The 14,684-nt window shown below is 39.4% G+C and overlaps 1 protein-coding gene across 1 annotated transcript in view; it reads left to right on the top strand.

The window, feature by feature from the left end:
- Positions 1-530: 530 nt before the first annotated feature.
- The window catches only part of SLC6A14 (solute carrier family 6 member 14), a 29,419-nt gene continuing 15,265 nt past the window's right edge, over positions 531-14,684 (top strand). The window contains exons 1-7 of the mRNA XM_008706948.2: positions 531-578; positions 1,577-1,742; positions 4,896-5,027; positions 6,558-6,719; positions 8,020-8,158; positions 9,551-9,683; positions 11,818-11,958. Of these exons, the coding sequence (XP_008705170.2) occupies positions 531-578; positions 1,577-1,742; positions 4,896-5,027; positions 6,558-6,719; positions 8,020-8,158; positions 9,551-9,683; positions 11,818-11,958 (921 nt within the window). The remainder of the gene's footprint in view (positions 579-1,576; positions 1,743-4,895; positions 5,028-6,557; positions 6,720-8,019; positions 8,159-9,550; positions 9,684-11,817; positions 11,959-14,684) is intronic.

The following is a 14,684-nucleotide window of genomic DNA, read 5'->3' as shown; positions in this document are numbered from 1 at the left end:
GGCAAAACTTTGAGAAATCCCAGGGCCCGGGACGATGTAGTCTGTTCAGAAGAATCTTGGGGAACAGACTGGGCCCCCACAGACCGTGCCCATCACGCCCCCCCCACCCCAGCGCCCGTGGAGATCAGCACTTGGCGTCAGGACAGAGACCAGATTAAGAGAGGAGGTTAGGAGGAAGCAGGGAACCCGGGAGAGGAGGCGAGATTGCAACGGCACCTGCGCGGGCTCTGAGTCAAAGGCTGTCAGTCACTTCGGCTCAGGCTGCTCCGCTTGCGAACAGCCCAGCCCTTTCCCGGGGCTGGGGCAGGGGATTGCTACACGCCGGCTTACCTGGGGAAAAACCAGAGCCACACTTTGGTCCCTTCCGGTAATTGACACGACAGGGCGCCCTGAAGGGGGAGGGGAGAGCTCCCTTCATAAATGGTCCCACCCCTGGGCAAGGTGGCTCACTCAGGAGTGTGCACCTGCCACCAGTTGAGCTCAGCCAGACTGCGAGACGAGGCGGAGCAAGCGGAGGGAGTGAGTCAACCATGGACAAGTTGAAGTGCCCGAGCTTCTTCAAGTGCAGAGGGAAGGAGGTAGGGGTCTGGAAACGGTGGGAGGTGTGGGGGTCTGGGAAGGGAACACTTCAGGGGAGGCCGTCTCAGGTTTTGCCTTCTGCCGCTGTGCCTTGGTTTCCACATTTCTCTTCAATTGCCTTCAAGTGTGCCTGAGATGTCCCCACAGGGTAGAGGAAAAAGAGAACAACTCTTACTGGGGTAGCCAGAAGGCTGAGGATCGATCACCTCAATCTCTGCCGTGGGTATGCCCACAAAATCCTGGGTTTTGTCCCTCTCCAGACTGTGTCCGTATGCCGGAGGGAAATGGGAAAATGCATTGTCCTTATCTGACCTGAGGAACCCTCCATACCCCAGAGCAGCTAACAGGTTGGGAGAGAGCCCCTTCCCTCTGAGGTGGAGAGAGAGCTACTCCACCTGGTGGGACAGGAGAATTTGTCTCTGAGTATCACCCTGTGGCTTCCAGCCAGGGATAGGGAGAAAAGTTAAACTTGCCTTAACTCCAAACATCCCAAACTATATCAGCCTATAGGAAAAAGAGTCTATAAATTCTTTCTGTTTTAGTAGAAGCTATATTGGATCCTTCTTCTCAAAGAGCTCCTACAATCTCAAGAGTGTTGATTTTACCTAATTCATCTGTGAGACTTTTGTATTTGAAGCCTTCATTTGTCCTTTATGCTGGGTACCACATGTAACCTTTCTAGCAAAATTTGGATGATCTCACCCAAAGAAGTAGTAAACATAGCCACCTCAGGCGGTTTTTGGTTTTGTTTTGTTTTGAAGCAGCCATTAGCAGAAATCTCCTCAGCCTTTGGAAAGTGTTTCCCTTGGCTAAGTAAGGCTTTTGGGGTTTATTCTCCCCCCAACCTTTCTTTTTTTCTTTCTCTCTCTCTCTGGTGTGTGTGTGTGTGTGTGTGTGTGTGTGTCTGTGTGTGTGTGTGCGTGTGTGTGTGTGAAATTATGCTTCTGTGGATTTTTAATAGTAGAAAGACAAACTCTTAATATTTTCTCTTCTCCAGAAAGTGACGGCTTCATCTGAGAATTTCCATGTTGGTGAAAATGACGAGAATCAGGACCGTGGGAACTGGTCCAAAAAATCGGATTATCTTCTATCTATGGTTGGATATGCAGTGGGATTAGGGAATGTGTGGAGATTCCCCTATTTGACCTACAACAATGGTGGAGGTATTCCCCCCCCCCAACTTCTTTCCCTTCCAGTTTAAATGGTGTGCTGTATGGCCTCTGAGGCTATTTTAAGAACTGAGGAAAGGTATATGACAGTTTGGGTTAGTGGGGGGATGGGAAACAAGCATACTGCGTCCATCATTAGACTATGAGTTGCTAGCTCCAGTTAGGAAGCTGGCCTCACAAAATCCCCAGGTATAAACTTGATAAAAGTTGTGCGTTTAGCACTTCTGAGTCTCTGGTTTAGGATCCAATGTAATCTTCCACTATGACTTGCTTTTCTTCATTTATACAAGTTCCCGTGATAATCTGTTCAGACTCAAGTTGTGTTTGGCTTAATTTAAGGCTGAATCCGAGCAAGAGGCTGGGGATTCTCATTCTAATATGAAGTTCAAATACACTGGTTGCTGAAGTAGCATAAGGCATTACATTTTGGAAACACAGGTGTGGAAGGAGTTGATTAAAAAGTAAAGGTTTAGTATTTTAAGTTGCAATATTCAGTTACATGTATTCCGAATTGGATTGACCATGTAGAGGATCCTTCTAGGAGGCAACAGACTGCAGTTCAAGACTCTGTGTTTCATTTCTGCAAGATGATACTGTTTATACCTCAGAGATCATTAAGGAAGACTCAATTAGAACAAGGAGAAAAAAATAACTCTGATGTGACACACAAAGGGAAACAAAATGAATTGCACAATTCTCTAGTAGTGTTGAAATAACTTTTCACTTACACCATATTTTATTTACTTGTAATTATAGGTTCTATTCGAAGTGTAGAGGTGACATGCCCTTAGATTTCATAATTGGGAGCCAGTGAAACTGTGCCACTATAATTATTTTTCTTGATATAATAGGATTTTGTGTGGTGATGTTTTAATCTTATAGTGCTTGTTAATTGGTTGCATTAGAACATTCATATTGGCCTTTGGAGACTTAAGAGAGAAGATCTGTTTATCAAACACTTTCAGTGTTGGTGGCAATAAATTCCCTTCTCTGGAGCCTACGTCATTATTCATGGGTTGGGTCTAAGTTTGAACTGGAAAATGAGTTAGGAATCCAATCGTTTGGGTGTCTAAGTCCTAAGGTCTAGTGTAGTGAAGAGCAGTCAGACTCCTTTCCAGCCTCTAGTGTTCAGGTTTAGAAAAACCACCGGTTCAGAAATTCCCTGTGACTTGCCATCTTGCATCGGCCCACTGGTGGTCATAAGTTTCCAGGGACTGTATGAAACTAGGTTTAATAGAGAATTTGAAACGTAGCCCCCAAATGCTATTATTTGTTGTACGCTATTACCTCTCTCACCTTTTCCTCTAAAAATTAATATATCGCATCAGTTCTCAGTTATTGAAGATTGTATCATCTGGGTAATGCATGATCTAGGCTCTTTTGATTTTCTTTCTCTTCTGTCCAAGTGTAAGAGAGGAACATGAAATTCAGATTTGCCAAGTGTTAATAGATCAGATTTTTAAATATGGTTAGGTTTGGAAAACTATTGCTAGAATCTGGAATCATGTTTATCTAGAGATTCTTTTTATCAGTTTATGAAAGAGAAGTATCATACAACTGTAGGGTCTAAGACAGCAGTATTAGCAATTCATGACTGGTGTATTATACTAGCAATTTACCAATTATGGTTGTTAATAAAAACAATAATATAATGGGTAAAAAGCTATATATGCCACTCAGGAAAACAATCCTTTTTTTGAAAAAAAAAAAAAAAAAAAGAAAAAGCCAACAAACCTATTTATAATGGGCTAGTAAAATTTACCTTACTGTTGTATTTAGACAGGTATAGTCTGTATTACTTTTCCTCATATTTATCGTTGGTAAGCCTAAAACTTCTATTAGTCATTGTAGTGATGGTATGTACATTGCAACATCTACAAAAACATATTTGTCTCTATGTTCTAGTGACTAGTGACTTGTACATAACAAGTATTTTATTGTCTCATTATTTTTAATGGAATATATTTTGAGGGTTGGGAAAAATGTAATTCCCAGGTATGATGTTACAATATCATATATGAAAAATACATGAGGAAAACGGTGCCACATGGGTCAGTGAAATGTACGTAATCCAAAAGCCCATTTTTTATCTACTGATCCCCATGCTTTCTTACGAAACTTTGTTAAGACTTCTAGAGTACTTGATCAAGAAGTTTAATATTCTGTCCCTGCTTCTACCTACAGTCTGGCCAAAGTACGAAAGAGCGATTTATTATGTCCCAAAAGTGGGTGGAAAAAACGTAAAATAATAAAATTTTAAAGAAATCAAAAAGGCATCTGGATAATCTAAATGTAGGAGCATTAGTCCTTCCTTTTAAAGCCGAAAGTTAACTTTTCTTGAGAGAGAGCGAGCACGCGCACATGTGTGAGTGCTGGCGCGAGGGAGGGGCAGAGGGAGAATCTCAAGCCGACTCTGTGCGGAGGATGGAGCCCGATGCTGAGCCCATGGCCCTGAGATAATGACCTGAGCCAAAATCAAGAGTCGGACACCTAACAGACTGAGCTACCCAGGTGCCCCAGAAAGTTAACTTTGAATGTACCTCAAAGCTCCAAAATCTTTTAACCAAACCAAGAAATTTCTTCTTCACATTGAGGAAAGACCCTTATGACTATTTGAAGAATAATCCACATAGCTGCAGTAACTTCCACTCTGAACCACGTTTAGCATTTGCACCCGAAGTCTTGAAAAACAAATAGACTATGTATTTGGAAAGGAGGGAGGAGGGAAACTAACTTTGGAGAGATACTGTGGGCCTGCCATTTTGTCAAGTCTTTTCACAGAGGCTCAATAATTCAACCTTTACCATAGACTGATGAGCTGGTATCGCTCTCCCCATTTATGAAGAACCCGAGGTCCAGAGAGGTTAGGTAAATTGCCCCAGGTCACATAACTAGTAAATGGTGGAGTCAGGATATAAATAAACCACAGCAACCTCTTTAGGTAATACTAGAATCCCATTTCACAGATGAGGAAACCAAGGTTTAGAAAATCGACTAGTTTCTCACAGAGAGTAGTAAATCTGGGGCCTAATCCTAGTCCTCTGACTCCACTATATCAGAATGCTTTCAAAATGTTATGCTGGTTATCAAAGTGCCATCGGCATTTTGGGACCTAATAGCACTTTGGTTCTATTTTGCATTTTCTAGGTGCCTTCCTGATACCTTATGCAATCATGCTGGCCCTGGCTGGCTTACCTCTGTTCTTCCTGGAGTGTTCGCTGGGACAATTTGCTAGCTTAGGTCCAGTTTCAGTTTGGAGGATTCTCCCGTTGTTTCAAGGTTGGTATTCAAGTGTTTTTCTCATTGTGCCTATTGGTCCCGTGGTGTCTATAGGTGTCCTCGCTAGGGGGCGCGAAAATGTTTCGTATTTGGACATGGTAAAGGCAAAGAAGCAGACGGTGTTTCTCTGAATATTTGCCAGAGAATTGAAAGACCGCATGGTAATTTGTATTTGTTTCTCTCGGGCTGAAGATACAGAAGGGGTTAGGGAGGATACTAGAGGGGGTTGTAAGGGTGTCGTTATTTTCCTATAGTCACCTTTTAAAATCCCTTGGCACATAGTTACAGTCCTGTTGTGTGTTCATTTCGGGCTCTGGCTTTTTTTCTCCTTCATATGCAGTCTTTTGTCTTGTTGCTTTCGCATATCTTTTACAATGCCTCATTCAGAAAAGTTGAAAGGCAGGTCACTATGTTTTCTGGGTTACTCCCTAATAGAATAGGACACTGGCGAAGTTTTTCAAAGTGCCTTGATTGCTATTAAACATCAAACAGCCCTCCTGTTTGAAGATGAGATATCATTCTGCAGCATCAAAAATAAATTTAGAGTGAGGTGAATAGAACATTGTGCGGGGAATATTAAGGAAGCCACCTCAAAAGCAATCTCGAGTGTCCAGGTTATATTCAGTATGCTAAACTGCCTCTTGAAACTAGGGAGTTCAAGAAAGTGGGGAAGTTTAAATCCAGATTGTTGCTGATTATTGACTTTCTTTGCATACGCTGGTAGAAATGCTGCGCGTTAACTCTGCACCTTTGTCAATAGGATACGAGCTTTGAATAGTGTTTGTCCGTTTTTAAGAACATGGACGGCACTGGAGGAGATTAAGCTCAGTGAAATAAGTCAGGCAGAGAAACACAATAATCGTATGGTTTCACTTATTTGTGGTACATGAGGGAGATCATTTAGAGAAGGAAGGGAAGAATAAAGGTGGGGGGACAGAGAGTGAGACAAATCATGGGAGACTATGGACACCGAGACACAAACTGAGGGTTTTAGAGGGGACGGGGAGGGAGGATGGGCATTAAGGAGGGCACGTATTGCATGGAGCACTGCGTGTTATATGCAAATAATGAATCACTGAACACTATATCAAAAACTAATGATGTACTGTATCGTGACTTACATATAATAATAAAAAATTAATAAAAAAAAGAACAGGACCCACGCTGATAAGAACTTTCTGACATAATAAGGGAGTAATGGCCATGGGCGATTCTTTATGTGAACTTGATGGATCCATACAGGTCTTCTGCCCTTGATCTCAGTACCATTTTCTAATTAACTAAAAAAATGGTTTCAGAAAGCCAATTATCAAAATAATTTTAGATTTGGGAAGAAAGCTATTTAGACAGTAGTCTTTCCTCCCCACTCCCCTGCCCCCTGCAAAAAAAAAAAAGGAAAGGAAAGACAGTGTTTGAACCCGCTTTCTCATTTTCAAAGAGATTTTGTGGAAATTGAGATGCAGCTGTGTTATGAATTAGCAAAAGATACTGTACTTGTTTGTTTTTGATTTCAATTGTTTTCTTTTCCAGGTGTGGGAATTACGATGGTCCTGATATCCATTTTTGTGACAATCTATTACAATGTCATAATCGCCTATAGTCTTTACTACATGTTTGCTTCTTTTCAAAGCGAACTACCATGGAAAAACTGCTCATATTGGGCAGATGAGAACTGTAGCAGGTCACCTATAGGTAAAGTTCATTTATTTATTTAAAAATATTGTGAACGGAGCATCATTCTTTGATCTTTTCTAATAAGCTTAAAGGGTTACATGTTTTTCTAGCCAATTTAGGGGCAATTTAAAGTGAGCCACGGGTGGGGCGCCTGGCTGGCTCAGTCGGTAGAGCATGAGACTTTTTGATCTCGGGGTTGTGAGTTCGAGCCCCATGTTGGGTGTAGAGATGACTTAAAAATCAAATCTTGAAGTGAGCCCAGGTTATTGATGAAAGCAGGATAAAGCGTGGATAACTTTGAAAATTGATTAATGCAATGTGTTAAGTTCTGAGGGCTGCCAGTAAAGCCAAGCCATCCTTAGGAGTAGGCAGGAGAGAAGGAAGAAAGTGGGAAGCGGTAGAGACAAGCACTATCCCTGATAGTACTGTGGTGTTTCAGGGGCCAGCACGTGTCATCCACATCATAAGTTGCTGATCTTTGGGATCACGTAGTATTGATATTGTAGACTATTACCGCTGGGATTGCCTATGTATAGCAGAGAATAGAGTAATAAAGCTTTAATGCTTCCTAGGAATGTAAAGGTATCATTTATCTCTAAAGGTTAAGTAAGTCCACATCCTAAGAATTCCTTAGATCACTAAGTCCTGTCTGAAATGATTGTTTTTTTTTAAAGATTTTATTTAATTATTTGACAGAGAGAGAGACAGCCAGCGAGAGAGGGAACACAAGCAGGGGGAGTGGGAGAGGAAGAAGGAGGCTCCTAGCGGAGGAACCTGATGTGGGGCTCGATCCCAGAACGCTGGGATCATGCCCTGAGCCCGAGGCAGACGCTTAACGACTGCGCCACCCAGGCGCCCCAATGATTGTTACTTTATAGCGGTTATTACTATACATATAATCACAGTCTGAAAGGGCAGATATTTACTCACTTCCAGCTTAGTAGCATTACTCCATTTGCAAGATTTCTTCTCTGCCCTGGCCAAGTAACAATCAAAATGGTTTAATTATTTTACCACGAGAACTTTTTTTCCAGGAGGGGCACCTGGGTGGCTCAGTCTGTTGAGCAGCTGGCTCTTGGTTTCCGCTCAGGTCATGATCTCATGGGTCCTGGGGTCGAGCCCCTAGTCGGATGCCACACTCAGTGGGGGGTCTGCTGCAGGATTCTCTCACCCTCTCCTCTGCCCCTCTGCTCGCATGCTCTCTCTCTCTCTCTAAAATAAATACATAAATCTTTAAAAAAAACACTTTTTTTCCCCCCAGGAAAGTACTTGTCTAAGTACATGTCTGTGTGTGTATTCTTTTTTTTATAATTTTTAGTTACATATTGTAATGTCACTACGAATACGGGGGAGAGCATCCGAGTGAATAAAAGCTGGGTAGACGTCAACAGTTTAAACTGCATCAATGGAAGTGAAATTTATCAGCCAGGGCAGCTTCCCAGTGAACAATACTGGAAGTAAGTACGCTGGATGATCTACTTCTTAAACAGATGTTATTTAAAATGTAAATAACAATAAAATACAGATCAGCGCCCTCCTTACCTCATCTAAATAGAAAAAAAGAGGAATCAGAGCAAATTACTACTTGATAGGACTCAAATGCTTACCTAGCCTGTGTGGGGAGTAGCAACCTGCAAGATCAGCTTCTAGTCAACAAATTGTCGTTTATAAATTGTCTATCAAATGAGCACAATACTGTCAGTAATGATTTGTTCTGTGCTTATCATGTGTAAGTTAGGGCATTGCTCTGAAGAAAAAAATACTCAAATTTTAGACTCTAATGAGCAAATTCAAATAATAAACTGTTGGGTGATGAGTAATATTGGGGGCAAAATTGCTATTTTAAAGCTGCAATTTTTCATTATCCATTTTGCTTATAATTGTCATTATATGATATAAATAGATATTTGGAATTATATTTATTTGTATTAAGTTCAGTTGATCACTCTTTACTCTCCTCACTTATCCCTTTTACCCTTCCCAAACTGCCTTGATTATTGCTGTAACGAGCTCTCCCTCATCTACGTGTGTTCATGCTCTGTGCGATCCTTTTAAAATTTGGATCTTAAAATGTTCCCAAACACCAAGCTAAGTATTAAAATCCTACATCCATGCATGTCCCTATTAGAAATCATTGATTTTTACAGAAAGCCGTTGAAAAAGGCACAAAAATTGGGACCATTTAGGTTTGGTGCTACCTATGAGTTTGATGAATAATTTAATTTTAGGTGTTTTCTTCATCTTTTTACCTTGAGAAAAATACTGTAACAAATAAAAGAAATCATCTGATGTAAGGGTTGTTTTTTTGTTTTTTTGTGGGTTTTTTTTTTGTTTTTTTTTTACATAAAAGAACTTTGAAATACTAGGGGGCGAATCATAGCTAAAGGAATTAGTAGATCTTTTATTCTAGGGATTGGAACTTTGGACTGGCTACAGTTAACCCTAAAGTTCAGAGCCTAGCTTTTCACTGAACTATTTTTGCCCCTCTGTACAATAGTGTCAATCAATAAAAGGCTCACATGGGGACGCCTGGGTGGCTCAGTTGGTGACGTGTCTGCCTTCGGCTCAGATCATGATCTCGGGGTCCTGGGATTGAGTCCCGCATCCAGCTCCCTGCTCAGTGGGGAGGCTGCTTGTCTCTCTCTGTCTGCCCCTCCCCCTGCTTGTGCTCTCTCTCTCTCTCAAATAAATAAAATCTTTTTTTTAAAGAAAGAAAAGTCTCACATGACACTGATGTATTAATAAGATAGACTACTCATGAAACATCTCCCTGGATCATAGGTATTACAAAATTCAATGTATGAGGACAAGTGATTCTGTGTTCATAAAAAAGCCTTGTGTGTTTTCAGCAAAGTGGCGCTCCAGCGGTCAAGTGGAATGGATGAGACTGGAGTAATTGTGTGGTATTTAGCACTTTGTCTCCTTCTGGCTTGGCTCATAGTTGGAGCGGCGCTATTTAAAGGAATCAAATCTTCTGGCAAGGTAATTTGGAAAACACATTAGATAGTAATGTAGCTCTTCTCCAATTTCATTGCAGTTCAATGTCGAGCATAATCAAATGCATGTTTTTTTTTTCTATAATGGGAACATTCGAATGTGTGAAAAGCTTTCTAAGTAGGCAGCCTAGCCATAAAAAATACATGAGATCCCTGCCATTGGTACAAATACAACAAAACAAGCAAAAACTAGTACTAGGCTTGTGCGATTACAGCTGACCCTTGAACAACGTGGGGGTGAGGGGTGCCAACCCCCCTTGCAGTTGAAAAGCCAGCTATAACTTTTGACTCCCCCACAACTTAACTACTAACCTCTTGCTGTTGACCAGAAGCCTTACTGATAACCTAAAGTCAATTAACACCTATTTTAGTATGTTATATATATTATATATCTTATTCTTACAATAAAGTAAGCTAGAGGGGTGCCTGGGTGACTCAGTGGGTTGGGCGTCTGCCTTTGGCTTGGGTTGTGGTCCTGGGGTCCTGGGATCGAGTCCTGCATCAGGCTCTCGGCTCCTCCCTCTCCCTCTGCCCCTACCCTCCCACAACTCATGCTCTTTCTTTCTCCCTCAAATAAATAAACAAATAAATAAATACAATCTTTAAAGTAAGCTAGAGAAAAGAGAATGTTATGAAGAAAATTGTAGGAGAACATACATTTACAGTATTGTATTTATTGAAAACAAAATCCTCATCTAAGTGGACCCATGCAGTTCAAACCTGTGTTGTGCAAGGGTCAGCTGTATTCAGAAGTTGGACCCTGATAGCTAATATGGCATTTGGAGGCTTGAGTGTATATTTTAAAATCATGTGTCCTATTATATAAATAAGTATCTTGAATGGAATTATATATTGCGATGTTTGGTTTGGCAAGTCTAGATCCTCATTATATAGGGTTAGTATCAGGATTCCTTTAATGCGAGAGAGGAAAAAAAATCAAATATGCAGTCGTTGTCTTAAAGCTGGCCAAAATTGACTTAGAACCCTCTTTTTCAGTGAAGAGTCCTCTTCTGAAAAACATATTTTCCCCCTTTATTGTTTTATTTTTTCAACTTTCCCGAGAGCATCATGGCAATTTCAGGGAACAACATGAAATTTTCTCCGTGAACAGTTGTACGGTACCCAGAAAAGTGAAATTTATGTGTAATTACTAGACTGAAATCTCCTTAAGGATGGAGGACAGGGATAACTGTGGATACTATCTTTGTATTCCTGGTATAATATCTAGCGCATTCAGTTCATGCTAAATTATAATGAGACACTCTGTTTAGACCACAAAAATACTGTGATCCTCACAAAGTCAGTGGAAACTTTCCAAAATAATGTTTCAGTTGCACGTTTTTGAAACCTGTGGTTCCTTTTTGACGTTCATATTGAAATAATCCATTAAAGGCCATTTGCCCAGGCGATTAATTTTTATTGGTCTCTGGATGACTTTAAATAGTCTCCTTGGGCATATTATCAAACATAGGACATCTATGGATCAAAGAAATCATCCACATTAATGAAAAGCCAGCCTCAAAGGCAATCTGCTCATCTGGAACCATGTGTTATCCAGGCTATAAGTTCACTGCTATGTGTGCTATCAAACTCTCTTAATGGTAGCTCTAAGGATAATAATATCAAGTGTTCAGTATTCACTTTAATCAGCTTTCATGGGATTTGGACATCTACTAGGAGATTATTTTCCTTCTCCTTGGGGACTGAATATACACTAACTATTGCCGGCGTAAAATCATTTCCCTTCCCACCTCCATGCAGTAATTTACCAAGAAGTGATATTCAGTCCCTTCAGACACTTATAAAGACATATTTAGGAAAGCACTCTACCTAGATTCCAAGTTACCACTGCTGATGTACTGTGTATTTACAACATGAACCCAGGAAATACTGCTTCATATATCAGAGTGTTTTGAAAATGGATCATCTGAGAGTGGGGAGAAGAGAAAGAGAAAATTATGCCACTTTTGGCATTGGTGTCACCAGGTTTATTAATAACTTATGAAATCTATAATACTTAATTTTACTAACGTCAACTGGCTAATAACTTTGTTCATATATGATTACATAACAGGACTTAAAAATTTAACTTATCCACCTCTGGTTGTTTTTCTTGGTAGGTGGTGTATTTTACAGCTATTTTCCCGTACGTTGTCCTGCTCATCCTGTTAATCCGAGGGGCGACCCTGGAGGGTGCATCGAAAGGCATTTCATACTATATTGGAGCACAGTCAAATTTTACAAAACTTAGGGAAGCCGAGGTAAGATTTCATTTGGATTTCAGATTATCTGAGGAGGTAAGCCTTAAAAGCAAACACTGAAAATCTTTGTTTGCACGTGAGTGTCATAATGTAGTGGCTTACAAAAGCAGATGCAGTTAACTTTTAGTGTTTCTGCCTACTAGGAAGTCCAGTGTAGCCATTTAACATGATACTAGTGCTTTCCTTTTGGAAATGAGATAATCATTTTTAGCAGTAAGGCTTTAAAAGTCATATTATTTATATAACTGATTCTATTTGACCAAAAGTATTTGGGGCCTATTAATCTGAGAAAGAACCTTTCATGTTTGGATACCTACTTACAAGTTGATGAGTAGGATGGTGAGGCTTCTTGGATAAACTCATAAGATTTCAAGATTACAGGTGAAAGTCTAATGGTCTAATTACACATTTTAATTGTCTTCAAAAGTTAACATCCTCAAGTTAAGATCAAAGTGTACCTAATGGATTAGGAAGTTAAACCACAAATTTGAAATGAATGAAGCATTCCATAAACAAAACTGGTATTTGTAAACATAAATGTGTGCCATGAATATGAACCAGGTAACCCTCTTTTACCTTTAGTCTATCTCCCGATAATGGCTGTGTGTATCATGGATACATAAAATCTTTTACACTTTTGACTGCAGAGAGCATATCAATTAACTGTACTCTATATAGGATGCTTCTATTCACACAGCCTAAGAATGGTTTCACTTTTTCAGTAATCGCATTCACATTCTTGGCACACATTAAGCTTCTGGCCAACTAAAACACCAAGTCTTATGTTGAAGTCCAGAAACACTATGTTACCATTACCTTCCATACTAGCAGTGCTATCCAAAATGGATATTAGGTTTTTTGCTATGGTATTCTTTGAGGAACTGATGTTTAGTTCCAGCAATTTGCTATTTTTTAAATACTTACAATCTGGATATTTATTTTTTTGAAGATTTTATTTATTTATTTAGAAGGCACATGCAGGGGGAGGGGCAGAGGAGAGGGAGAGAGAGAATCTCAAGCAGACTCAGCACTGAGCGTGGAGCCCGACACAGTCTCCATGTCACACCCTGAGATCACGACCTGAGCTGAAATCAAGAGTCGGACACTTAACCCACTGAGCCACCCAGGCACCCCACAATCTGGATATTTAATTATTGGTTGTAGAATCTTTCTGGTAAGCAAGTCAAATTTATCAGTTTTTAGTCATGGCAAACCATCCTTTACTTTTTTTGAAAATTGAGATGTGTGTGGTCTTTGGTTTCCCATATGCAAATAATTTTCACTCAGTAGTTAACCACAACAGCCTTAAATTATTTTAGAAGTATGAACTTTTATTATTGTACTCTTGGAGATTAATAGAGTTTGATGTGTCCACAGGCCATTTGTTTATTTCTTCATTTATCTTGGGCCCCACATCTTTTAACCTTGTTTGTTAATATCTTCCCAACTGGAAGACCATTTTCGATGATGAATAAGAAACAAATAAAATGGAAGTTGGGATTCATCATCTTCTCTCTGTTAGATAAAATAATAATTTTAATTACTATTAAAGATAAAATATTAATGCACCCTCAAAATGGTAAACTGTTATATAAATATGAGCACACAATGATTTCAATTATTGCTGTTATACTCTACTGTTCTAGATGCAACATTTTCCCAAAGAAGTGGACCCTCCATTTTCTTTAAACTTCATAACTTTGAGCACAGGTGAAAAGCCCCTTTGATATTCTTTTAGTGACTTTTACAAGCCTCAGATCACCTGAGCTCTACAGTTCCTGAAAAATTTATATGATTATTTTATATTGGTCCACTTCAATGTCTCTATTACCTTTAAAATATCAGACCTAAACCTAAAGCTCCCTGTAAAACATACAATTTAATCCTCCCTCCTCTTCACCCCGATACTAACAGTACCCCCCACTCCTTCTTTGGGTTTGCTGGTAATGATAATTTTTTCTTAGATCTTTTTTTATTTCTTATATTTCTTTTATTTTTATTTTTTTTAAATATTTTAGATTTTTTTTAAAATTTAAAATTAAAAAATTTTTAAATATATTTGTTTTATTTTATTTTTATTCTTATATTTCTTTTATTTTTATTTCTTATATTTCTTTTATTTCTCCATATTCTGAGCATGGGATTATAATTATATATTTTTTCCTTTTCTTTGAATATCTGAAATTTGTTGCAATCTCTAGGAGAGCAGAGAACCATACAAATTTATAGCTAGAAGGGTCTTCTGGTCTTCAGTGATTATTTTACTAACTCCTTCATTTTACAGCGATGAACTAAAACCCAGAAAGATTCACATTTAATTAAGTTTACACAGCCAGTTTGTGCATCTTGAATGAAGATTTTCTAATCCCTAAATTAGTAATTTTGTGGAGCTATGAGACTGATGGCCATGGAGATTAGAACTGTGTTTGGGATTCCGCTTCACTTGATTTGCAACCTAGGTACACATCATGGTCTGCAGTAGCATTTTGATAGAACCTAGACCTGCCACCCCAGTTTCCAGCTCCCCGAAACTCACATACGAATACAAAATGTATCAAGTAAAAGCAGCTGAGAGATCAACATAAGCGTGTTGTTCATCTCTTAATATGTACCGGTGCCTAAGAAATAAGAGCATTCTATTTGTAACGATTTTGTCACAAGTGAAATAACATCTATCTGTCATCTATCTATCTATCTATCTATCTATCTATCTATCTATCTATCTA

The sequence above is a fragment of the Ursus maritimus genome (genome assembly GCF_017311325.1).
Source record: "Ursus maritimus isolate PB19 chromosome X unlocalized genomic scaffold, ASM1731132v1 scaffold_X1, whole genome shotgun sequence".
Taxonomy (NCBI): domain Eukaryota; kingdom Metazoa; phylum Chordata; class Mammalia; order Carnivora; family Ursidae; genus Ursus; species Ursus maritimus.
Note: the sequence above shows the minus strand (reverse complement) of the source record. Positions and strands in the feature narration are given on the sequence as shown.